General features: G+C 31.8%; 1 protein-coding gene across 4 annotated transcripts in view; it reads left to right on the plus strand.

Annotated features, from left to right (window-relative positions):
* The window catches only part of WDR33 (WD repeat domain 33), a 96,374-nt gene that overhangs the window by 24,724 nt on the left and 51,289 nt on the right, over positions 1 to 20,361 (plus strand). For 3 of the 4 annotated variants that reach the window (XM_074301710.1, XM_074301712.1, XM_074301711.1), the window contains exons 2-7: positions 4,264 to 4,490; positions 14,418 to 14,486; positions 15,643 to 15,747; positions 16,596 to 16,691; positions 16,881 to 17,032; positions 18,785 to 18,882. In XM_074301710.1, the coding sequence (XP_074157811.1) occupies positions 4,287 to 4,490; positions 14,418 to 14,486; positions 15,643 to 15,747; positions 16,596 to 16,691; positions 16,881 to 17,032; positions 18,785 to 18,882 (724 nt within the window). In that variant the 5' untranslated portion in view covers positions 4,264 to 4,286. Of the gene's footprint in view, positions 1 to 4,263; positions 4,491 to 14,417; positions 14,487 to 15,642; positions 15,748 to 16,595; positions 16,692 to 16,880; positions 17,033 to 18,784; positions 18,883 to 18,988; positions 19,735 to 20,361 lie in introns of those variants that run through there. The other variant, XM_074301713.1, reaches the window with a different exon arrangement.

Here is a 20,361-nt window from a genome sequence, read left to right on the forward strand (position 1 = left end):
ACTACATGATGTAGTTCTTAATGGGAAATTCACAAGTGTGCTCCTTCCAACCCTGTTTGTGAATGGGGATGTCTGCGAACTTATATGGGGGAGGTGGGGATAGCTTTGTTTGAAAATGATTGATTTCCTTTGTATTATATTATGCATTTTAAAACGTTTTGAGAAGAGGTCCATAGGCTTCACCAAAGTGGTAAAGGATTTTGTGACAAGCAAAAAAGGCTTAAGAGCCCTTGTTATGGCAGAAAGTCTTGAAGTAAAAAAAATATTATTTCAAGATTTGGCTCCTTAACCAACTCTGGAAACAACCTGTTTCACCTTTGTGGTTCTCTGATTTTCTTATCTGTAAACTATCTACCTCATAAGATAGTTGTCAGCTTCAAAGTTCTTTTATAATTGTGATGTTTTATTTTAGTGATTCGCGTAAACAGAAATAAGATAATATTAGTAAAAAAAATTTTTTTACCACCAGAAGAATATATGATTTTTGCTAATAAGTTTTTGTAGGAAGAAAAATTTGTTTTTCATATTTTTTTGTGAAGTACTTTGACTTTTTGAAAGGGCTAAATTTGGTTGTTTCTGAACCTAACTTACTGAAAAGCATCTCCCTTTAAGTTGCTCTTAAAACTTTGATTTCTCCATAGCTCCGAGTTTTCTGGAAATGCCTTTTATCATTGTTATGTAGTGATTTTCTTCAGTAGGGCATCTGCTTTATCATTCTGTAGAGGTATTCTTAAGCCCTAGCATTTTGTGCTGTAACTTGCATGTAAATGTTTTTGAATTCATTTCTGGAAAAATAATGTCACATAAGACATAATAGCATCATATAGACATGTCTGCAGGCAGCTTGATAGGGAAATGAAGTGCTGGGCTTAAAGTCAAGAAGAACTGAGTTCAAATTAGCCTCACATTTACCGTGTGACCTTGAGCATGTCACTTAATTTATCCCAGTTTTAGTTTTCCATTCGGTAAAATGGGATTAATAATAATAATAATAATAATAATAAAGCACTTCTAGGTTGTTTTGAGCATAAAATGAGATATCTGTAAAGTGCTTTATAAATCATAAAATGTCGCATAAATATTATGTGATTATTTGAGAAAATAGGGGTAATTATTTATTTCATAAGATAGTTGCCAGTGTCAAAGTTCTTTATGATTGTGTTATTTTAATGATTCACATAAATAAAAATGCAAGCTATATTAGCAAATAATTTGAGAATTCATTGAGAGTGAAATGAAAATATGCCTTTTTTGTGGTTAATTTAAATGTCATAGATTGCCTAGTTATGTAGATGTTCTTTTATACCTTACTGCTTGGTTATTAGACTTGAAGACAAAGGCTATATTTCCTCTAGTGCTATTGGCAAAGTATAATCACTGAATTTTGAAGCTTGAAGGGCAATGTACAGTCCAGTATTGTCTTTTAAATATCCGAAGCCCAGAGTCATTAATATGACCAAGGTCCCATGGTTTCATGGTTAGTTATTGGTATAGCTGAGGACCTAAGTGTCTTGACTGATAATGAAATATTGGTTCTTTTTTTTAGTCATTATCAAAACTTTTTTTCTAATTAAAATATTACCGGGGCAGCTAGGTGGCGCAGTCGATAGAGCACCAGCCCTGAATTCAGGAGGACCCAAGTTCAAATCTGATCTCAGACACTTAACACTTCCTAGCTGTGTGGCTCTGGGTAAGTCACTTAACCCCAGCCTCAGGGGGGGAAAAAATTAAAATATTACCCCTTTTCATTAATAAAAGTCTGCCCTCTATTCTCTCTTCTAACATCCTCTGACTATTCTCCATTAAAAAAGAAAAAATAAAGGACCCCCTTCTTTCCACTGTCTATTGTGGATGATCAGTAATAACCATATAATGAATTGAATTCAAAGAGTTGATACATTACAGCAAAATTGGGTGAGAATTGCCCTAGGTAGGTAATCCCCAAAGTCCCTTCACAATTGTAAAAGTTAGGACTGTCAGATTAATTTCTTCGAAGTGCCTATTTTCTTTTTTGCCTTCAGTTTAAAGTTGAAGGTAAGCTTCCTTTGGGGAAAATGCCTCTAAGGATAACATATTTGTCTTAGCCTCATTATGGATATTATATTTGTATTATTTTTTTCTTTTGTGTTGAGCTTGTCTCACTTGCTCAGAATTACACAGCTGTTAAGTATCTAAGGCATGATCCATGCTCAAGTTTTCTCACTTAACTACTCTATGCATTGCCTTATCTCATTATTGTCTCTAATTTCTCACCATGATTGCTTTTATTTCGTTTTTCTTTGTAGTCAAGCACTACTTTCAAGAACCATCTAAAATCCTCCTCCTTGAAATCTTTCATGAAAGCTTCTTTGACCATTTAGATTCCATTACCACTCTTTTGTGAAAGCACTTGCAATTCTCTTTTGAGAGTGAACTCTATTTTTGTAAAAGTATTGCTACTTAAATTGAATTTTTCATTGGGCACGTTAAAGATGTTAATATATCTATATCTATATGAATAAATATCCTCCACCTTTTTATGAATGCATGTAGATTACTGTGTAATTTTGGAAAAAAAAAAGAATGAAGATGATAAAACGTAGATAACTTTAATTTGTGATTTTTATAAGTCATTATGTGACTAGAGATCCTTGTATACAGTTATGTGGCATCCTGTTTCTATTTGAGTTTGACATCAGATGTAAAAAAAGACAAATGTATAGTGTATTTCTAGTTCTTGAATATAGCATCATTACAGTTTGGGCCTGAATTTTTAAAAATTTGTGTGATCTAGTATATTAAAGATCATGTCTATTTTGAATTTTTATTTTGGAATATGGTATAAAGATGTTCTACGTCTAATTTTTGCCTGTCTGCTTTCCAGTTTTTTCCAGCAATTCTTGTCAAACAACTAGTTTTTTCCTAGATAATTTATATTCAATTAAGCCAACTCTGATTTTTCTTTAGTGGAATTCATTGATGATCTTTTCTTTTTCAAAATGGTTTTGGTAAATGTTTTATAGTGCCTGGAAGGGCTATTCTCACCTGTGTTCCTACTTTTTTTTCTATACATGTCTCTTGACATTTCCTACACATGAAAAAAAGTTGTTTATTAGTCTTTAAAATGTTCCCATAATTTGACATTACTCCAAATTTTTATTATGTTGTAGTCTTGTTGTAGTATTAAATATTTGCCCAACTATTTAAATTCTTTATTTAAGGAGTGTTTTATTATTGTATTTATATAATCATTTAGAATAGTTTGGTAGATTGATTCAGATATTTTATGAATTTTGTACCTTTAGTGTGTGTGTGTGTAAGTAAAATGCCATTTCTACTTGGTTATGTAACACCTACAGGATTATAATATTAGCTTTCAAGTGTAAGTTTTATTGTTATTAATGATGAAATTTGTTATAAAAATCTTTACTGTCTCAGTCTTCAAAACATTTGCTTAATATTTGTTTAACTAGCCTTGCAGGCTCAAATATTGAATGTCATGAGTTTGAATATAATTTGTAGTATTGATAAAATAATTTAAATTATACTCTTTAATAGAAAAGCATTGAAGTTGAAAAAATTGTTTTTTTGTTTTTTTTCAAATTCTTTTAAATATTTTTTAGATGTTGGGTTATTTTCTATTATCTTCTGGTATGCAATTGCACATCTTGAAAAAATTAGACTAAGACCATAGTTACATAGAATTTTTTAGACATTCTAAATATATGCCACTTCAGTGTGAAAATTCAGAAAATATTAAAAATTTCTGCTTAGACATCTTTTGCAGAAATGAAAATAGATTATTATTTTTTCCTTTCATCAAGACCAAATTTTTTTTTTTTTAAGGATTTTTGCAGAAAAGAGGAAGTATTTTATTTTTAGAACTTATCTGTTTCTTATAACAGTTTTATGAGGGGTTGTTCACAATTTTTTTTATCCTGATAATTTGTAATTTTAAAGCCGTGACAACCCATGTTTTTTATTTATTTTTTATTCCTCTAAGAAATATGTGTTTTGATTATTCTTAAAGGCCTTCTCATAACCCTTATTTTTCTTCACAGAAATTTTTACCTACAGATGGTTTGGGGAGGCATCGTCATTTGAATAACACACAGCTAATTTATTTCTGCATTAGATGGCTGGAACAATAAAAATTTTCTTCACTTTTGAAAATATGAAACATTGATTATGCCTGTTATATATATATTTTTTTTTTTTGAGAACCATGATTTACTCTACTTGTATTAAAAAATTTTTTTTTGGTTTTTAAAAAATTTGTTTCAGTGTCCTAGAAGGAAAACATCACCATGGCTACAGAAATTGGGTCTCCACCTCGTTTTTTCCATATGCCACGGTTCCAGCACCAGGCACCGAGGCAGCTCTTTTACAAAAGACCAGACTTTGCACAGCAGCAGGCAATGCAGCAGCTCACTTTTGATGGGAAACGAATGAGAAAGGCTGTGAACCGGAAGACAATAGATTACAATCCCTCTGTGATCAAATATTTGGAGGTAAGTTCAGTTAGCAAACCATATAAAAAGTGTCATTGCATTTATTTATTGCTGCAGAGATCATACTTTAGATAATTCCAAAAATATCCTCTAAGTAACTAGAGTTAAACTCTAGTTGAAATAGTCAGTTAACATTTAACTCATTTTAGGGAGTGTAAAAAGTTGTGCAGCTTATGCTGAATGTAGTTTGGAATAAGATGAGATGCTAGTCCACTTTTTTTAAAGAAGGGCCTGAAATCACCATTCTTTCTCTCTCTCTCTCTCTCTCTCTCTCTCTCTCTCTCTCTCTCTTTCTCTCTCTCTCTCTTTTTTTTTTTTTACTCTAAGCACCAGGTATAACTAATTCAAAAATAATTTATTGACTATGGAAAATGCTTGATTTGATTCTTCAATAAAAACATGTTGTTTTTTTTCACGTGGGAATTCATGGCATTTCAAATAGGAACTTGAATCATCTTGTAATTCTGCAAAATAATCTGAGAACCTCATAATTTCAGCTCTTTACTATTTAGTGTTGGGCTTAACTTTTATCTTTAATATTGATGTAGCTATTAGTTTTTAGTATGGTCTAGCTACTTCCTAATTTTGTGGTGTGCTTAGCTTACGTCTTAAGAGACTTTGGTCTCTATGGAATTCTTTCCATTTTAAAGAGGTATACTTTGTCAAATATCAGTGAATGCTCCTTGAAAACATTAGGTGAAATAACTTGGAGTCTATGTTTACACAAATGATTTTGTGTTATGAACAGTCAACCCCCTGGCATTGTGGTTGAGCTCAGTTATAATTTACTTTTTAAAAAATTACTGATAGTGTCATTATAAACTAATTTTGTTCATGAGAATGTTTTACAGATTTTATTTCAAAGAATTCAACAAAATATTATGTAACAAAAGAATTGATATTAACTAAAATAATTCTTATTTATTTCTTTAAATTATTTATTTCTTAGTTGCAAGCAAGATAATTTTTACATTGGAATAATCTTCATATAGATTTTTTTTTTTTTTTTTTTTTTTTTTTTTTTTGCACGGAGGCAATTAGGGTTAAGTGACTTGCCTGGGGTCACGTAGCCAGGAAGTATTAAGTATTTGAGGTTACATTTGAACTCAGGTCCTCCTGACTTCAGGGCTGGCACTCTATCTACTGCAGCACTTAGCTGCCCCATCTTCATATAGATATTAAGCTCTACATTTCTTATATTCATAAAACAACTTTAGGGAAATATTTTATCTTTGAAAAAGATAGGTATTTTTACTCTTTAATATTTTGGGGCAATTAAAAAGAACATTGTATTGTATCTGTATTTTGGCATTGGGATATTGCTGTATATTAATATTAATACAGTGTGAACATGTAATAACATAAGTTATAGGGGCTTAGCTCTAGAGCCAGAAGGACCCAAGAGAACATTTAGTCTAATCTTAATTTTCTAGTTTTATAAATGAAGAGGTTAGGATTCTTTCAAAAATTGCACAGGTAGTAAACATTGGAAGCAGTATTTGGATTCATTTCCCTTAATCCTGGAACCAGTACTTCTTTTCACTATACCATATTGCATTTTAGTTTTCAGTTGGTGGTCTTATATAATGTTCTAGCAGTTAGAAACTTGACCAGTATGTGAGTAAAAATAGCCACTGGTTTTAAAAAGTTTTCACAAGTACCCAAAGAATGATTGTGGTATAACTGGCTGCATTTTGAGATTAATAGCATTATTCTGCAGCTTTAGATGTTCAAATTTTCCATTGGAAAAAAAGTTAAAGTAATGAATTTGTTTTATTGTTCAGATCAAAGCACTTAATAAATTCAAGATTAGCAAGAGCAGTTTGTGACATAGAGGAAAGGTCACTGGACTTGGAATCAAGAGACACCTTGTTCAAGGTCTGAGTTCAACATCTATCAATCGTGTGACCACTGTGAAGTCACCGAACTTCTATTAATTTATTAAAAAAAAGAGATGAGTACCTTTAGTCCTTAAAGGGTTGGTGTGAAATTTAAATGAAATAATGAATGTATTATACTGTGCTTTGTAAACCATAAAGCACCAATTGACTTCAGTCTAATAATTTTTGTTTCTTTCCTTGAATCATAGAACACAACTTACATGGATATGGAATTTTATCAGTGTTAATAGTTGCAACTTAAAATTTGTGACTCTTGTCCGTATTTTCTCTCTCTTTCTCCCATCCCCTCTCCGTATATAAATATAATATAGATCATAGCATACTGGAGGTATTCTCTTTCTTTTAATATCTTGATCACATCAGTAGAGCTGGGTCACTCATCTTTTATTTTTGCCATGTGATTAGCTCATTTTTTTCAGCTATACATTCGTCTATTTTCAGCATTCTATGTGATATGTTGCAGCCTGCTCACACCTACCAATTGCACATTTATTGCCCAGTGAATGAGTCTGTGTCTCATTTTTCTTTCTTCAGAGACGTAATTTTTCACACTTTACAGTTTTAAACAGCATTAGTAGAAATCTGGTATTTAAAAGGTGGACTTAAAAAAAAGATGTTGGACATCATTGAATATATTTTATAGTTTCCCCAAGGCATGTTAACTTTCTCTTCTCAGTTTAATTTTTTTTTTTTTTTAGTGGGAAGGGAATGGACTTTAAGTGACTTGCCCAGGGTCGCCCAGCTGCCAGAGTAAGTTTTGAGGCAGAATTTGAACACAGGTCCTCCTAACTCCAGGGCTGGTGCTCTGTCCAATTTGCATTTCCAGTTGTACCCTCCAGTTTAATTTTGGGTCAACTTTTTGCCCATTTGCACAAGGAAGATATTTTCAGAAAATATTTTTTGGATGGAAGTCTTGGAAAATGTTTTTACTCTTGAAGTAACTCCATATCATAATTTGGACACTAGGAATTTACTCCTTCTCCTACCCCGCCTCCCCCCCATCTTGGATATTTATACCAAACTCTTGAATGCTGGTGGATCTTATACAGGACGATTTCTAAGGCTTTGTAATGGTTTGGGGCATCAAGCAACTAAGTACCTCACCAGTTATAGGTAATTCCTTTGAAATTTAGAGAGATTAATCTATTGATAGTGGTGAATAATTTGGTAGCCTGCTTCTCCTTTATGCTTTGCCTTGATATTAATGATCACAGTGTTGTAGAATGAGATTGTCAGTTGCATCTTTTAGGGAATCTTGAGTAATTTGTTATGAGGGGGGCTATATTTGGTTGGAAGAGAGCTTTTAAGGAAGTATTTTACTCTGTAAAAATTAAGTGCTTTCTGAAACCAAGTAATAATCATAGTAGGATTTTGCATTCTTTTTATCTTTTGGTAAATTGTGTGTATCAATAAAATTGTATATTTTGAAATATTTTTTGCAAAGTTTTTCCTCTTCCATACTCTAATGTTCATCACAGCTGCCCTTGATATAGGTATGATTTCTAAATGTTATACAAAGTATATATGGTTGGTAGTTGCTAGTAGTAATTGTTTGATATTGACAAGGTTCTAGTTATTTTCATATGTTCCCTGTCTTTAATTATCTTGGAACTAATTTCTCAAAACCCCAAATTCTGTCCTTTCCAACATGGTTTTTCTCTCTTTGTACTTGACTTCAGCTTCCATTTCTGTCCTTGTTTTCTTTAGTGCCATTTTACCTTTTCTATCAGCACATTTTTGACTGTGGTTTCCTAAAAATAGTTTAAAAGAAAAATTTGCAGATCTTTCCAATTTTTCCTCATTTGTAATTCTTCCAATTTTCTCTTTAAATATTCTTCTGAAAGATTTGTCTTAGTTTTCTTTTTTTTTTTTTATTTTATTTTTTTTTTTTGTGTTACAATATAGTCTAAGTACAATACATGTGTGTGAATATCATTTTCTTGTTGCACAATAAACATTAGAATCCGAAGGTACATGCAACCTGGGCAGACAGATATTAGTGCTAACAATTTACATTCCCCTCCCAGTGTTTCTTCTCTGGGTGTATCTACCTCTGTCCATCATTGATCAACTGGAAGTGAGTTGGATCTTCTTTATGTTGAAGATTTCCACTTCCATCAGAATACATCCTCATACAGTATCGTTGTTGAAGTATACAGTGATCTTCTGGTTCGATTTGTCTTAGTTTTCATGGTTTTACCTCCCTTTTCTTCAGGTGAGAATAGAGTTTTCATCATACTCTTTATCTTTCTGATTTTATTTTTTACAAGGACAGAACTTCACTCAGAGTAAGCTTCCTCCCTGACTATGAAACCACTTTACTCCTGAATAATCATTTGAAGACCTTAAGTATTAGAGATTCACTGTCTCAGCTTGTTCATTTGAAGACCTTAAGTATTAGAGATTCACTGTCTCAGCTTGTTGATTCTCTTCTCCCTGCCCTGCCCTGCCCTGAAATTGGAGTTAAGTGACTTGCCCAGGGTCACACAGCTAGGAGGTGTTAAGTGTCTGAGAATAGATTTGAACTCAGGTCCTCCTGACTTCGGGCTACTGCTCTATCCATGCCATCTAGTTCCCCCGATTTTTAGACATTTTCAATTGATAAGAAAATTTTTATTTACTTACTTTTGGGAACTCCTCATTGGTTCCAGATGTGTTTTCTGTGATGTTTCTTCCACATTTTAGTCTTTCACACATTCAAAGATTTTGGTAATATTTACCAATTTTATTTTCTTATAGGATGGTTAAAAATCTTGTCAACTTAATTTACTTCCTGAAATATGATGTCCAGAACTTAATGTAGTGACAGAAAACAGGAAATTACTGTCATTCCTATGTAGCGCTAATTATTTATTGAGTTACATATTTATATGAATATATTGTTATGATTTATATCCACTTTTTCCATAAAGGTGTTAAGGTTTAAAGTATACTTCATTATTTGATTTAACAGTACATTTGTTAAAAAGAAAATGAAAGAAGCCTCGGATGATTTCTTCTTGATGAGTCTGTTTTTTATTGAAGTTAGCATTTCTCTTAAGTGCTCATAACTCCCTATAATAATGGTCCCTATCATTTTGCCAAAAATTGATGATCAATCTCATGGACTTTTAGCTTGAAATGTGGAATTCTATATTCCCATCGGAATATTAGCTTCTTGAAGATAATAACGTTTTGTCTTTGTCTTTAATGCCAAACAGTGTTTTGCATTTAATTACATATGTGCTGGATGAAATTGTGGAATCCAACATTCTTTTTGAAATCTGGTTTTAAAAAAAAAATCGCCTTTTTCCATTTCCAAAGCATTTCTTTTTGAGTTCCTAAAACACTGACAACAATTTAACCATCACCTTTTTTAAACTTCTTTTACTATACAAAAATGAAATTTACTAGTCAGTTAAGATCATAGTTTCAGAGTTGGAAGGAAGCCAATCTTAGGAGTCATCTCATCCATATTCTTTAATATAGCGATAGAGGTCTTGATTGATTGCCCAATATAAATATATACATATAAATAGTACCAGTAGCAGGATTTGAATGAGGCCCCCTAAAGCCTGATACAGGCTTCTCTTACTATTCTACATTGCTCATTTAGATCAGTTATTTTACTATCTTCACTTAGTTTGAATTTAATTTCATTCTTGATCATTGTTATCTCTTTTTTTAAACACATTTTTTTGGATATCTTTTGTCTTTATATTGCCTAAATTTCTCCTGTTATTTCTTTTCCTGTCCTTGAGAGCTGTTCCATATAACAAAAAATATAATTAAAAATAAAAAAGAGGAAGGAGAGAAAGAATCAGCCAAATGCACAATATGTTGGGAAAATCTAGAAGTATCTTCATTTTCACTTGTGGATTTCTCATCTCTTTTTTAGGTTCCATACTTGCTCTTTGTAATTTTGCAGCATTTACTTTTGATTGTTTTGTGCTTGTTTTTTCCATGTACTTTTGTAGTCATTGGGTATTATTCCCTGGGGTCTCTTTCTTCCAGTCTTCCTAAATGCAGGTCTTTTTATGCTTCTCTGTATTCATATTTATTGTTTCTCAATATGAAACAAATATATACATAATCATATTACATTATATTTATGTGCCAGATTGTTTAGCTATAACTCAGTGCATGAGCATCTATTTTGTTCCAGTTCCTTGGATCTATAGAAAGTGCTGCTGTATCAAGAATACCTAGTTCATTTCAGATATATTAGAGCAGATGGCTTCTGAGGTTTTTTAATGCCAGATGTCCTGTGATTCTCAAATCCAGTTACCACTCCATCATCATAGCTAAATTTACATAAAACTTTAAAATTCACAAAATATTTAATTATAGTATTTCTTATGATAATGAGAGATAGTATAGTATAAGTGGATACAGTACAGAAAAATATGTATATATGAAATATTTTTGATCCTTCCATACATTGGACTTGGCATATAGAAAATTCTTAATAAATGCTTCCTAAATTAAACCAGAAGAAAAAAAGTGCTACTATAAATATTTCGCTATGTATAGGGATTTTTCTTCTTAGCAGTGACTTCCTTTCTCCTAATTCTCTATACCTCATTCTCTTTGGTTGAGGGAAAAAAAGCAACAGTGGAATAAATGAGTACACTTTTACTGAATCATCTGTTTTCTTCATCTCTTAACCTAAACAGTCACCCTTGAGTCTAAAGAGATTATGTATTAGATGTTCTAAGTTTTGCAGCACCAACATAACAATATTGGTATTAAAACATATAGGGTATGTGTATGTGTGTTGAGGAATAGATTGAAAATAGTCTATGAAAATTTTCCAAATACAACCCAGCTTATTCTTTCAATTTTCCCCCCCTCTTTTTCAATTTTTTATCTAGTTCACTGATCTTTAACAAATTCTATCTTAGCTAGATTTACTAATATATCATGCACTATCCCACTGTGTGTCATAGGAATTTTTCATTAATTTAGTATTTTTCTTTATAGTTTTTAAAGACATTGTTTTTTGAGGATAGTGCATCATGGTCTTGTCTTGCCACTTTATACCTTTTCAGTCATCTTATATTTTAAATCTCTCCACAAAACCTGGAATACAGCTTTACTATCTTACTTGATGTTCTTCACATATAATAGTCCATCTCTCTCTATACCTTTTCTTTCTGACATCTGCCTCCTGTGATCTCTTACTTCATTTAAGACTCAGTTTCACTCCCATTTTATATGAGGCCTTTCACTGCATTGGTTCCCCCTTATTTCCCAATTGCTATGCTAATATTTTTCTATTTCTAGTTTTTCCTTAATATCTACATATACATGATTTGTGTTTTGTTTCTTCCCCATTAGAATGTGAGCTCCTTGAGTTCAGGGACTATTTTTTTTTTTTTTTAATTGTATCTTCAGCACATGGCACATAAAGGCACTTAATAAATATTTATTGATCGAGGAATTTCATTTTGGAAACCTTATGTTATTCTGGAGCTGAAGTCAGCATTATATTATTTGCATATAGTAACATCTGCATGACTTAATATTCAATGTGGAATCTTACTTTTTGGACCTTATATAGAATACCTGCAAACCTTTTTCTCCTGAGAAATCTTTACATGACCCTAGGTATATAAGTATGCAAACAAAAATTTACTGATAATCATATAAAAATTAAAAACAACTCTTTTGTATACATATAATTTTGCCATTTATTAAAGATAAAAGCAAATTTGCATACTAATGAGATGGATGGGCTTATTTTTATTTTTTAATTTTTTGCTGAGGCAATTGGGGTTAAGTGACTTGTCTAAAGGTCACAATCTGAGGCCAGATTTGAACTCAGGTCTTCCAGACTTCTGATTCCATTGTACCCCCATGTTTATTTATTTACTTTGACATAAAAGATTAAATCTTAGTGAAATATTTGATATCTTTTACTATTGCCAATATTTTTGAGAACTCCACATTCAATTATGTGACCCCATATGGGGTTGTGACATACAGTTTATGAAGTTTTGATATAGAACATAATCCTTGACAGTGGCAAACCAAGAAATGTTTTATATTACTAAAATAAAAATACTACCAAAATCAACAGATATTTATCATTTAACAAGTGTATGTTATAACTGCTAGGCTATGCAGTGGATCTAGAAGCATAAGAAAAGGGGGGAGGAAAAAAATAAATGTTCTATTGTGGGATTATTACCAAATACATAGTTTCTTTTTACTAAGTTCTAAATATTAAAAACCAGAATATTAAAACAACCTTGTATTCCATTTTTTATATTCTAGCATTTTACATTTCTTTGATTTCCTAATGAAAATCAAGAAAATTATCATAGTTTGTATATTAATAATTATTAACCAGTATCTTATTTTTTTTTTACATTGTCTAGACTTCTTATTTTTAGAGTCCCATATTTACAATAAAAATGATAATATAAATTAAAATTTTTTGGGTGGAATTATTGATAAGCAATATATGCTTTTTTGTGGGTCTGTTGATTTGCCTAGAGAGCAATAGAGCAACTCACTGTACTCTATTCACATTATATAATGTATTCAAATATTTACCATACCACTAATGGATGAAAAGAAGTAATGTTTAATAATCCACATTCTTTTGTTGAAAAGGGGAATTTGATTAGTTTAGACATTTTAGACTGATAGGAAAGTAGTTGAAGAGTCAAGAGTAGAGCCCAGAAGAGAATCAAAAGTGAATGTGACTGGCCTGGCACTTTTCTTGAATTGGAGGTTCCCTTTGGAGTGGACAGTTTGAGAAATCTCAAAAGACTATTACCTTCAATATAGATTCTAAAAATGGACTCTTTCAATGATTTGTAGCAGCAACATTTAAAAAATCCATGAGAGGGCACTTTTAGTCAGGGAAGATAGGTGGTCATGCCAGGTGAATTGTTAAATTTTTGTTTTCCAGAGCAAGAAGTTAAGATAGTAAAGTAAGATAAAGTGTTTTGTGAAGAGCCATATTGGGTAACAGAAAGAACTCAGGAAAAGATAGAGGAAATTGAATTATAGCCATTTATTAGCAATGTAGATTTGGGCAATTTACAGAATTATATTGGCCCTTATTTTCCTCATATGCATAATGATGGAATTGGATTAGACAATAGCTTAAATATCTTTTGTAGTTTTAACTTATTACAATTCTAGATTAACCCTGCTAGGAAGGTTGAAGTAGTTGGTAATATTAAAATACTGCAAAAATGCAGACACAGATAAGTTAATAAAAATTATGAGGTTTTTTTTTTTTTTAACATGAGAAAAACTGAAATGATGGCTGGTTAAACCATTGCTATTATATATTTTTGTAAGAAGTCCATTTTTCTGGTGAGTTGTATGAGAAGCAAATAAGACAAAATTTAATGGAAAAATGTGTACTTCAAGGTACAGCTTTGTCAGAGCAAATTCAATGTTTCAGTTTCTGTAAACTATGTAATAGTTGATTAACATGAAAACTCTGAATCCTCAAGAATAAGTGATTATGTTCAGTGTTCTGTTTACTGATATAAAAATGGAGAACATTTTCAAAAGGCTTTTTTAAATTTAGAAAAGGTAAAATTAAAATATGGTACCCAGAAAGTTAACTCTTAACAGGTACCCAGAATTCCTCCCCTTTACCTGGCAATGAAAAAAAAGTTTAAACTTAGTTATCTCTGTACTTAACTATATTATTATTTTATTGCATTATCATAAAGCATGAAAAGAACAAACCTACAGTAAATTCATTCTAGGGAATAGGATTTGCTTTTTTTTTTTTTTTTTTAATTAAATTACTTTTTAAAAGTACAAATCCTATAGCTTTAAATTTTGACTTTGATTTTTAGGTTCTTACGTTATTCTCTTGGCCTTGAAAGATTATATAACTTTCAATAGATTCCTGTGCCTACGAATTTCACAATACTCACCATGCAGCTTCAATCCCATTTTTTTTTCCCTATTATTATTATATATCCTTTTAATTTGTTCATGACTCATTGGAGTGTAGAAATGAATATAATCAGTTTGTTTTTTTTTTTTTTTTTTTTTTAAATAACCAAAGAACAGAGTGTGGCAGAGAGATCAACGAGATATGCGGGCAATCCAACCTGATGCAGGATATTATAATGATGTAAGTATCAATTTGTCAGAATCATATAATAAAGTATCCTTTCTTGGAATGTTTGAATAGATACTCTGAAGATACCCTAAAAATTAACGCTGATTCACCATTCTAGAGACCAATTTGGAACTTTCTTCATACCCATTTGATCTAGTTTTGCTATATCTATTTGATCTGTATCCCAAAGAAATGTGGTGTGTGACAAAGTGACAAAGAATTGGAAATTAAGGCAATGCCCCTCAATTGGGGAATAGTTAAACAAGTTGTGATAAATGCTTGTAATGGAATATTACTGTGCCATAAAAATGGTTAGCAGGTGAATTTTAGAAAAACCTGGAGAGACTTAATATGAATTGATGCAAAATAAAGTGAGCAGAACCAGTTGAACATTGTACATAGTAACAGCAATACTGTATGATGAACACCTGTGGATAAATTAGCTATTCTCAGGAATATAATGATCTAAGACGGTTCTAAAAGAATCATGAGGAAAATGCTAACCACCTCCAGAGAATGAACTGATGGAATGTGAATGCATATTGAAGCAAACTATTTTTAACCTGTAATTTTCTTTTTTTTCCTTTTTGGTTGCTCTGTCTTCTTTCACAAAATCACTAATATGGTAATATTTTTTGTGTATAGAACCTATATCAAATTATTTAGTGTGTCAGGAGGAGGTCAGAAAAGGCGAGAGCTCAGGTTTTTCTTTCTTAAATGAATTTAAATTGAATTTACATGTAACTGGCAAAAGTATTATTTAAAAATAGTAAAAAAAAAAAAAAAAAAAAAAAAAAAAGGAAGAAAGTCTTAGGAAAGTATAAAAGATAGTTTTTCCATGTCAAATCTTATCATGAAAGGACTAGTGTTTCAAGAGATATGTAATGTGAAAGTTAAATTAAAATTTGATTTTTCCAGAACATTTTAGGATATGATGACTTCCTATTGAATAAGAAATGGAGATTTAAAATTTTTAACCATTGATTTGTATATAGATTGTTTTGCCTTTATTTCATAATTAAAAAAAATAATCTAATTCAAGAGATACTTGTGGTATCACATAGAGCATTTTCTAAACTGATGCTGTAAAGAAAAATAAAAAAGTTTACTATTGTCACTAATTAGCTTGTAAGTTGTAATGCTTATTTTGTCCCTTACTCTTTTGTAGCTGGTTCCACCTATAGGAATGCTGAATAATCCTATGAATGCAGTAACAACCAAATTTGTTCGTACGTCTACCAATAAAGTTAAATGTCCAGTATTTGTTGTTAGGGTGAGTATTCTTTTTAGGTGTTTTGAAGGACTCAAGCTTAATCCAGACATTCCAGTTTAAAATATAAATGACTTTTTAACATGCTCACTAGTTAAAACTTTAAAATGTATTCCTGAGGCTCTGGATATATTTAATTTATTTATTGCATATATATTGCCCTTTCTATTGGACTGCTATTTAAGCTAGTTGTCATTAAATTATAAGTTGGCAGATAAATCATTAGAGGCCAAAATTAATGAATTGCCTTGCATGGAAGAGAAGGGCATGGATTATTTCATCTTTCATATCTTACTGTGCATTGTAGGATTTAAATTCTTTTGTAACTTTTTTCTTGATGTTGATGCGAGATGTATTAGTCAGACATTGTTACTTTTTTACCAGACCACACAGGCTTTGCCTATTTTATTTGGCTGTGAGATATGTTAGTCTTGAGTATTTGGTACAGTTGTGAACTTTGGAGTACATGATGAAGATGTTTCTATATATGAATAATAACACAGAAAGCTTAGTTATGTTGAGGGCTTCCCTTGATGAGTTTGTATATTTTACATATGTACAGGTGATTTTAAATATAATGTTGGAAAAGTATTTAATCTAGTTTTTAATCTAATTTTTATCTAGTGCCCCAAATCTGTTTTAAATTAATAGAATAAAACTATTATTTCAAATAATTTTTAAGCAAAAGTTAGTTTTCCATTTATGTATGTTATTTGGGAATGAATATAAAGAAACTTAAACATTATTCATGAAGCAGTGAAAGTCTGGGGAACTTTGAATTTTTTTTTTTTTTTTTTTAACCTTTTCTTTCTTTCTTTCCCCTCCTCCCCCCTCCTCTTCCCTTTCCCCAGTGGACTCCTGAAGGGAGACGATTGGTTACTGGGGCTTCTAGTGGAGAGTTTACCCTGTGGAATGGACTCACTTTCAATTTTGAAACAATATTACAGGTAACTGTATTAATCAGAAGGCGATCCTATTTTCTTGGACTATAAAGAATGAGAAGTATTCTCATTTAATATAATTTAAAAACAGACTAATCACTGCTGTAATGCCTAATCACATTATGTGTTCCTTTAGGCCTTGTAGATCAGATAACCTTTGAAGACTTATCTGACAAGTATTTTGTGATTCCACAGGCTCACGATAGCCCAGTAAGGGCCATGACTTGGTCACACAATGACATGTGGATGCTGACAGCAGACCACGGGGGATATGTGAAATACTGGCAGTCCAACATGAACAACGTCAAGATGTTCCAGGCACATAAGGAGGCGATTAGAGAGGCCAGGTTTATACACAATATACCATTTTCTGTAGTTCCTATTGTCATGGTTAGACTGATCTCTAAATGTATGCTGGGTGCAGAGATGCATGGGCTCTGTCAGATTCTGGGAAACTTTGTGCACCCTAGAAACACAATATTTTCTTTTGTTTCCACATATTCAATATTTTGCTGGCACCTTTCTGAAATAGTATTGTCCCAGTATCCGCCTCTGCAATATGTTAGAGATGTATTGTCTGCCGCATTTTGCACTGGTATTCTTTTCTTCATATTTATGGTTTACAATGTATTTAAGTTTTTCCTTTTTGATGCTCATTGTGTAAGACAAGAATATTTCATTCCAAATAAAGAATTCAGACTTTAATAATCCAAATGAATAAAATATAAAGCCTGCAGAAATAAAACACCTTCATAGTTCTCACAGATACAAGAAAAAGGCTTAAGTGAAGAACTGGTTGGCTTGGTTATTCCAAGACTTGAGATAAGAAGTATTAGTACTAAAAAATTCTTACAGATATAAACTCTGGTTGTAAAAAACATTAAAGAATTAATGAATGGGTTCTTCAAGCTTTGAAACTGTAAGCAAGCAAACCATGATGAGAAGACTGTAGGACATTTCTCCTGATTCACTGTTGATACATCAGTTATGAAAGTGTAATTTTTTAAAAGTAGAGTTTAAAGTGATATTTTCAGCAAGCTGTTAAATATAATCTTTCAGTATGTACAGTAAAACTGAAGAAATGTTTCATATCTGAATCTGAAGAATTGCTGCTGCCTCAAAATAAAGCTACGCAGCATTCCTTTAGGTTGGTGCGGCCCCTGTGTGGTAGAAGGTTGACAATGTTACAAAAACACCACCCACAGCAATCACTCTTCTTTTTGTGTCTTATGTAGTCAGATAAATGTACCTGTGCTTAACTGTCTGGTTTAGTGTCATCCACACACTGAATTGCCACATCAATCCCCCTTAGTTATAACAGTGATATTTTGAAATAAATCAGTGAAATTTGGTAACCTTTTACTACACTGAAAAGGAAGTGACTGCCTTTCTTCTGCAGGAGTTAGTTGGACTTTAATCACAAATTTCTATGTTTCCCTATAGTTACACCATAGGAAACAGCTTCTATAAGGTTTTCTAGGAAGGAGATGGAACAATTTTTCATACAGACATTTTCAAATGAATTAGAAACATTTTACATTGGACTCTTTAGCAAACACTATACAACTGTCTTCCTACTTCTACTTTTTCCATAAAGACCTCCTGACCATTGTATCCTACTAGTTTCACAGTGGTGTGTTCTCAGAAATAGTGCCAACTATATAATTTAGTTTAGCTGTTCTTCAGTTTTTCTTTGACTTTTGTCTTTTATTTGCAACCCCCCCTCTCCTTCCTATCCCAGCATCTCCCCTCCCTTACTCTCTCCCTTGTTTTTTTTCCCCTGGAACCAAAAGACGAAGCTTTATTTTGGGAACATACGCAAAATTAGTGTTTAGTGAATTATTAGGTCACTTTTAAAAATAAATTCGCAAAATAGAGGAATGAATACTAGGAAGCAACAATTAATACTTTGCTGAATTCATCTTTTGATGAAATGTGCCTTTCAGCTGGAACCATTTTCTAAGGGCACCATTGTTGGATACTTTCCCTTTCATCCTGTTTATAACGCCATACAGTATTTTATTTTGCCCTGTCTGAGAAGCACAGATAATGTGTTAAATGCTGACTTCTTTCCCCTGCTGTGTGTCTTCATGTAACAGTTTCTCACCCACGGATAATAAATTTGCTACATGCTCTGATGACGGAACTGTTAGAATCTGGGACTTTCTACGTTGCCATGAGGAAAGAATTCTTCGAGGTATGTGTATCAACAGTACTGATTGGAATTATTTAAATAGGGAAGACACTTTTAGCTAAGTAATCACAATACAACAGTACCAAAACTCTTCTCCATTCTATCTTAGGTATAATCTTCAAAGAAAGCAGAACTTTCAGTGATCCACAATTGTTTTAAAGTCCCAGCTTGCAGATTTCTAGCATTTCCCCCCCTTAAAGTTAGTTTGATCATTGAGTTGAGTGCAAATATTTTCACATTTAGTTGCCTTTGATATGCCTCTTATGAAGGGGATATAATTTCTTCCTTTTTCTTCCTTTGGGTGCCATTTTTATTATTAACACTAAATATCAACATGCTGATGACATTCAGATTGCTCACATCCTCATGGCAATAACTTTTAGAAATACTTTATTTCTTGACAAGTTTTAGTTTCATTAACTACACTTTTCTGTATTGCTGCGTTTAGTTTTTCTGTGCACCACATTTGGGCCACATTTTCCTCAATGGTCACCTAAATTGTGGAGATCTCTTTTTAAGCTATAATTTTTTTGATAGTTAGAAACTACTTCTAGCTTGTGTGAATTGCGCTTTTATTTCTCAAATCCCATAATACTTAGACTTTACATATAGATAAAAGAGTAGAGATTATTATTAAAGGTAAAAATTAAAGATGAAAAATTTTGAAATTCCATTGTGTATCTTATAATAGAGTGCTACACACATTTACACACAGGAACACACAACCTTGAGAATATAAACTAAATCTTGTACTAATTGGTTATAACTCTGGTCCAGAAGTTTTGTTCTTTAAGAATATGGCCTAAATCTACTCTGTTTTAATCATGGTCAATAAAAGTACTTCTGCACGCATAACTCTTGATTCTAGTATCTTACAAGCTTAAAATATTTCCCCTGATTCATACAATTATGGATAAATAAAAAAAAGACTGGGCTACAGAAATTGGTGTTCAAGATTTTCATTTCTGTTCATAGTTAACAATATTAGTGTAATTCCCTTGTGAATAATTAAAAAAGATAGGTCCAGCAATTGCTTTTGTGTATTTCCTTATATAGTTTGAACAAGGAAGAAAGATTGTTCCTTTTAATTACTAAAATTGTTAGATTTTACAGAATAATTGTTCTATCGCTATAATGAGGACACAATATCTTCAAATTACATATCGTATATATACAACAACAGGAAAATTTTAGCTATCTTTTAAAAATTGCACTCCTCTGGGCCTATATTCTATGACTTGTTGAAAGTCATTAAAGTAATTCCTTACTGGTATCTACAATGGAAAAAAAAACTGCATTTGGGTTTGGAAAGCTTGGGTTCAAATCCCAGCTTTGATGTTTAACTAACCTATGTTACCTTGGACAAATCACTTGCTTTTTTCACTTGTAAAAATGAAAGAATTGGACTGGATAACCCCTGAGATCCTTTTGAACTCCAAATCTATGATCTTCAGATCTTATTAACTGGGAAGAAAACCCAAA

This window comes from Sminthopsis crassicaudata, chromosome 3, assembly GCF_048593235.1.
Source record: "Sminthopsis crassicaudata isolate SCR6 chromosome 3, ASM4859323v1, whole genome shotgun sequence".
Lineage (NCBI taxonomy): Eukaryota > Metazoa > Chordata > Mammalia > Dasyuromorphia > Dasyuridae > Sminthopsis > Sminthopsis crassicaudata.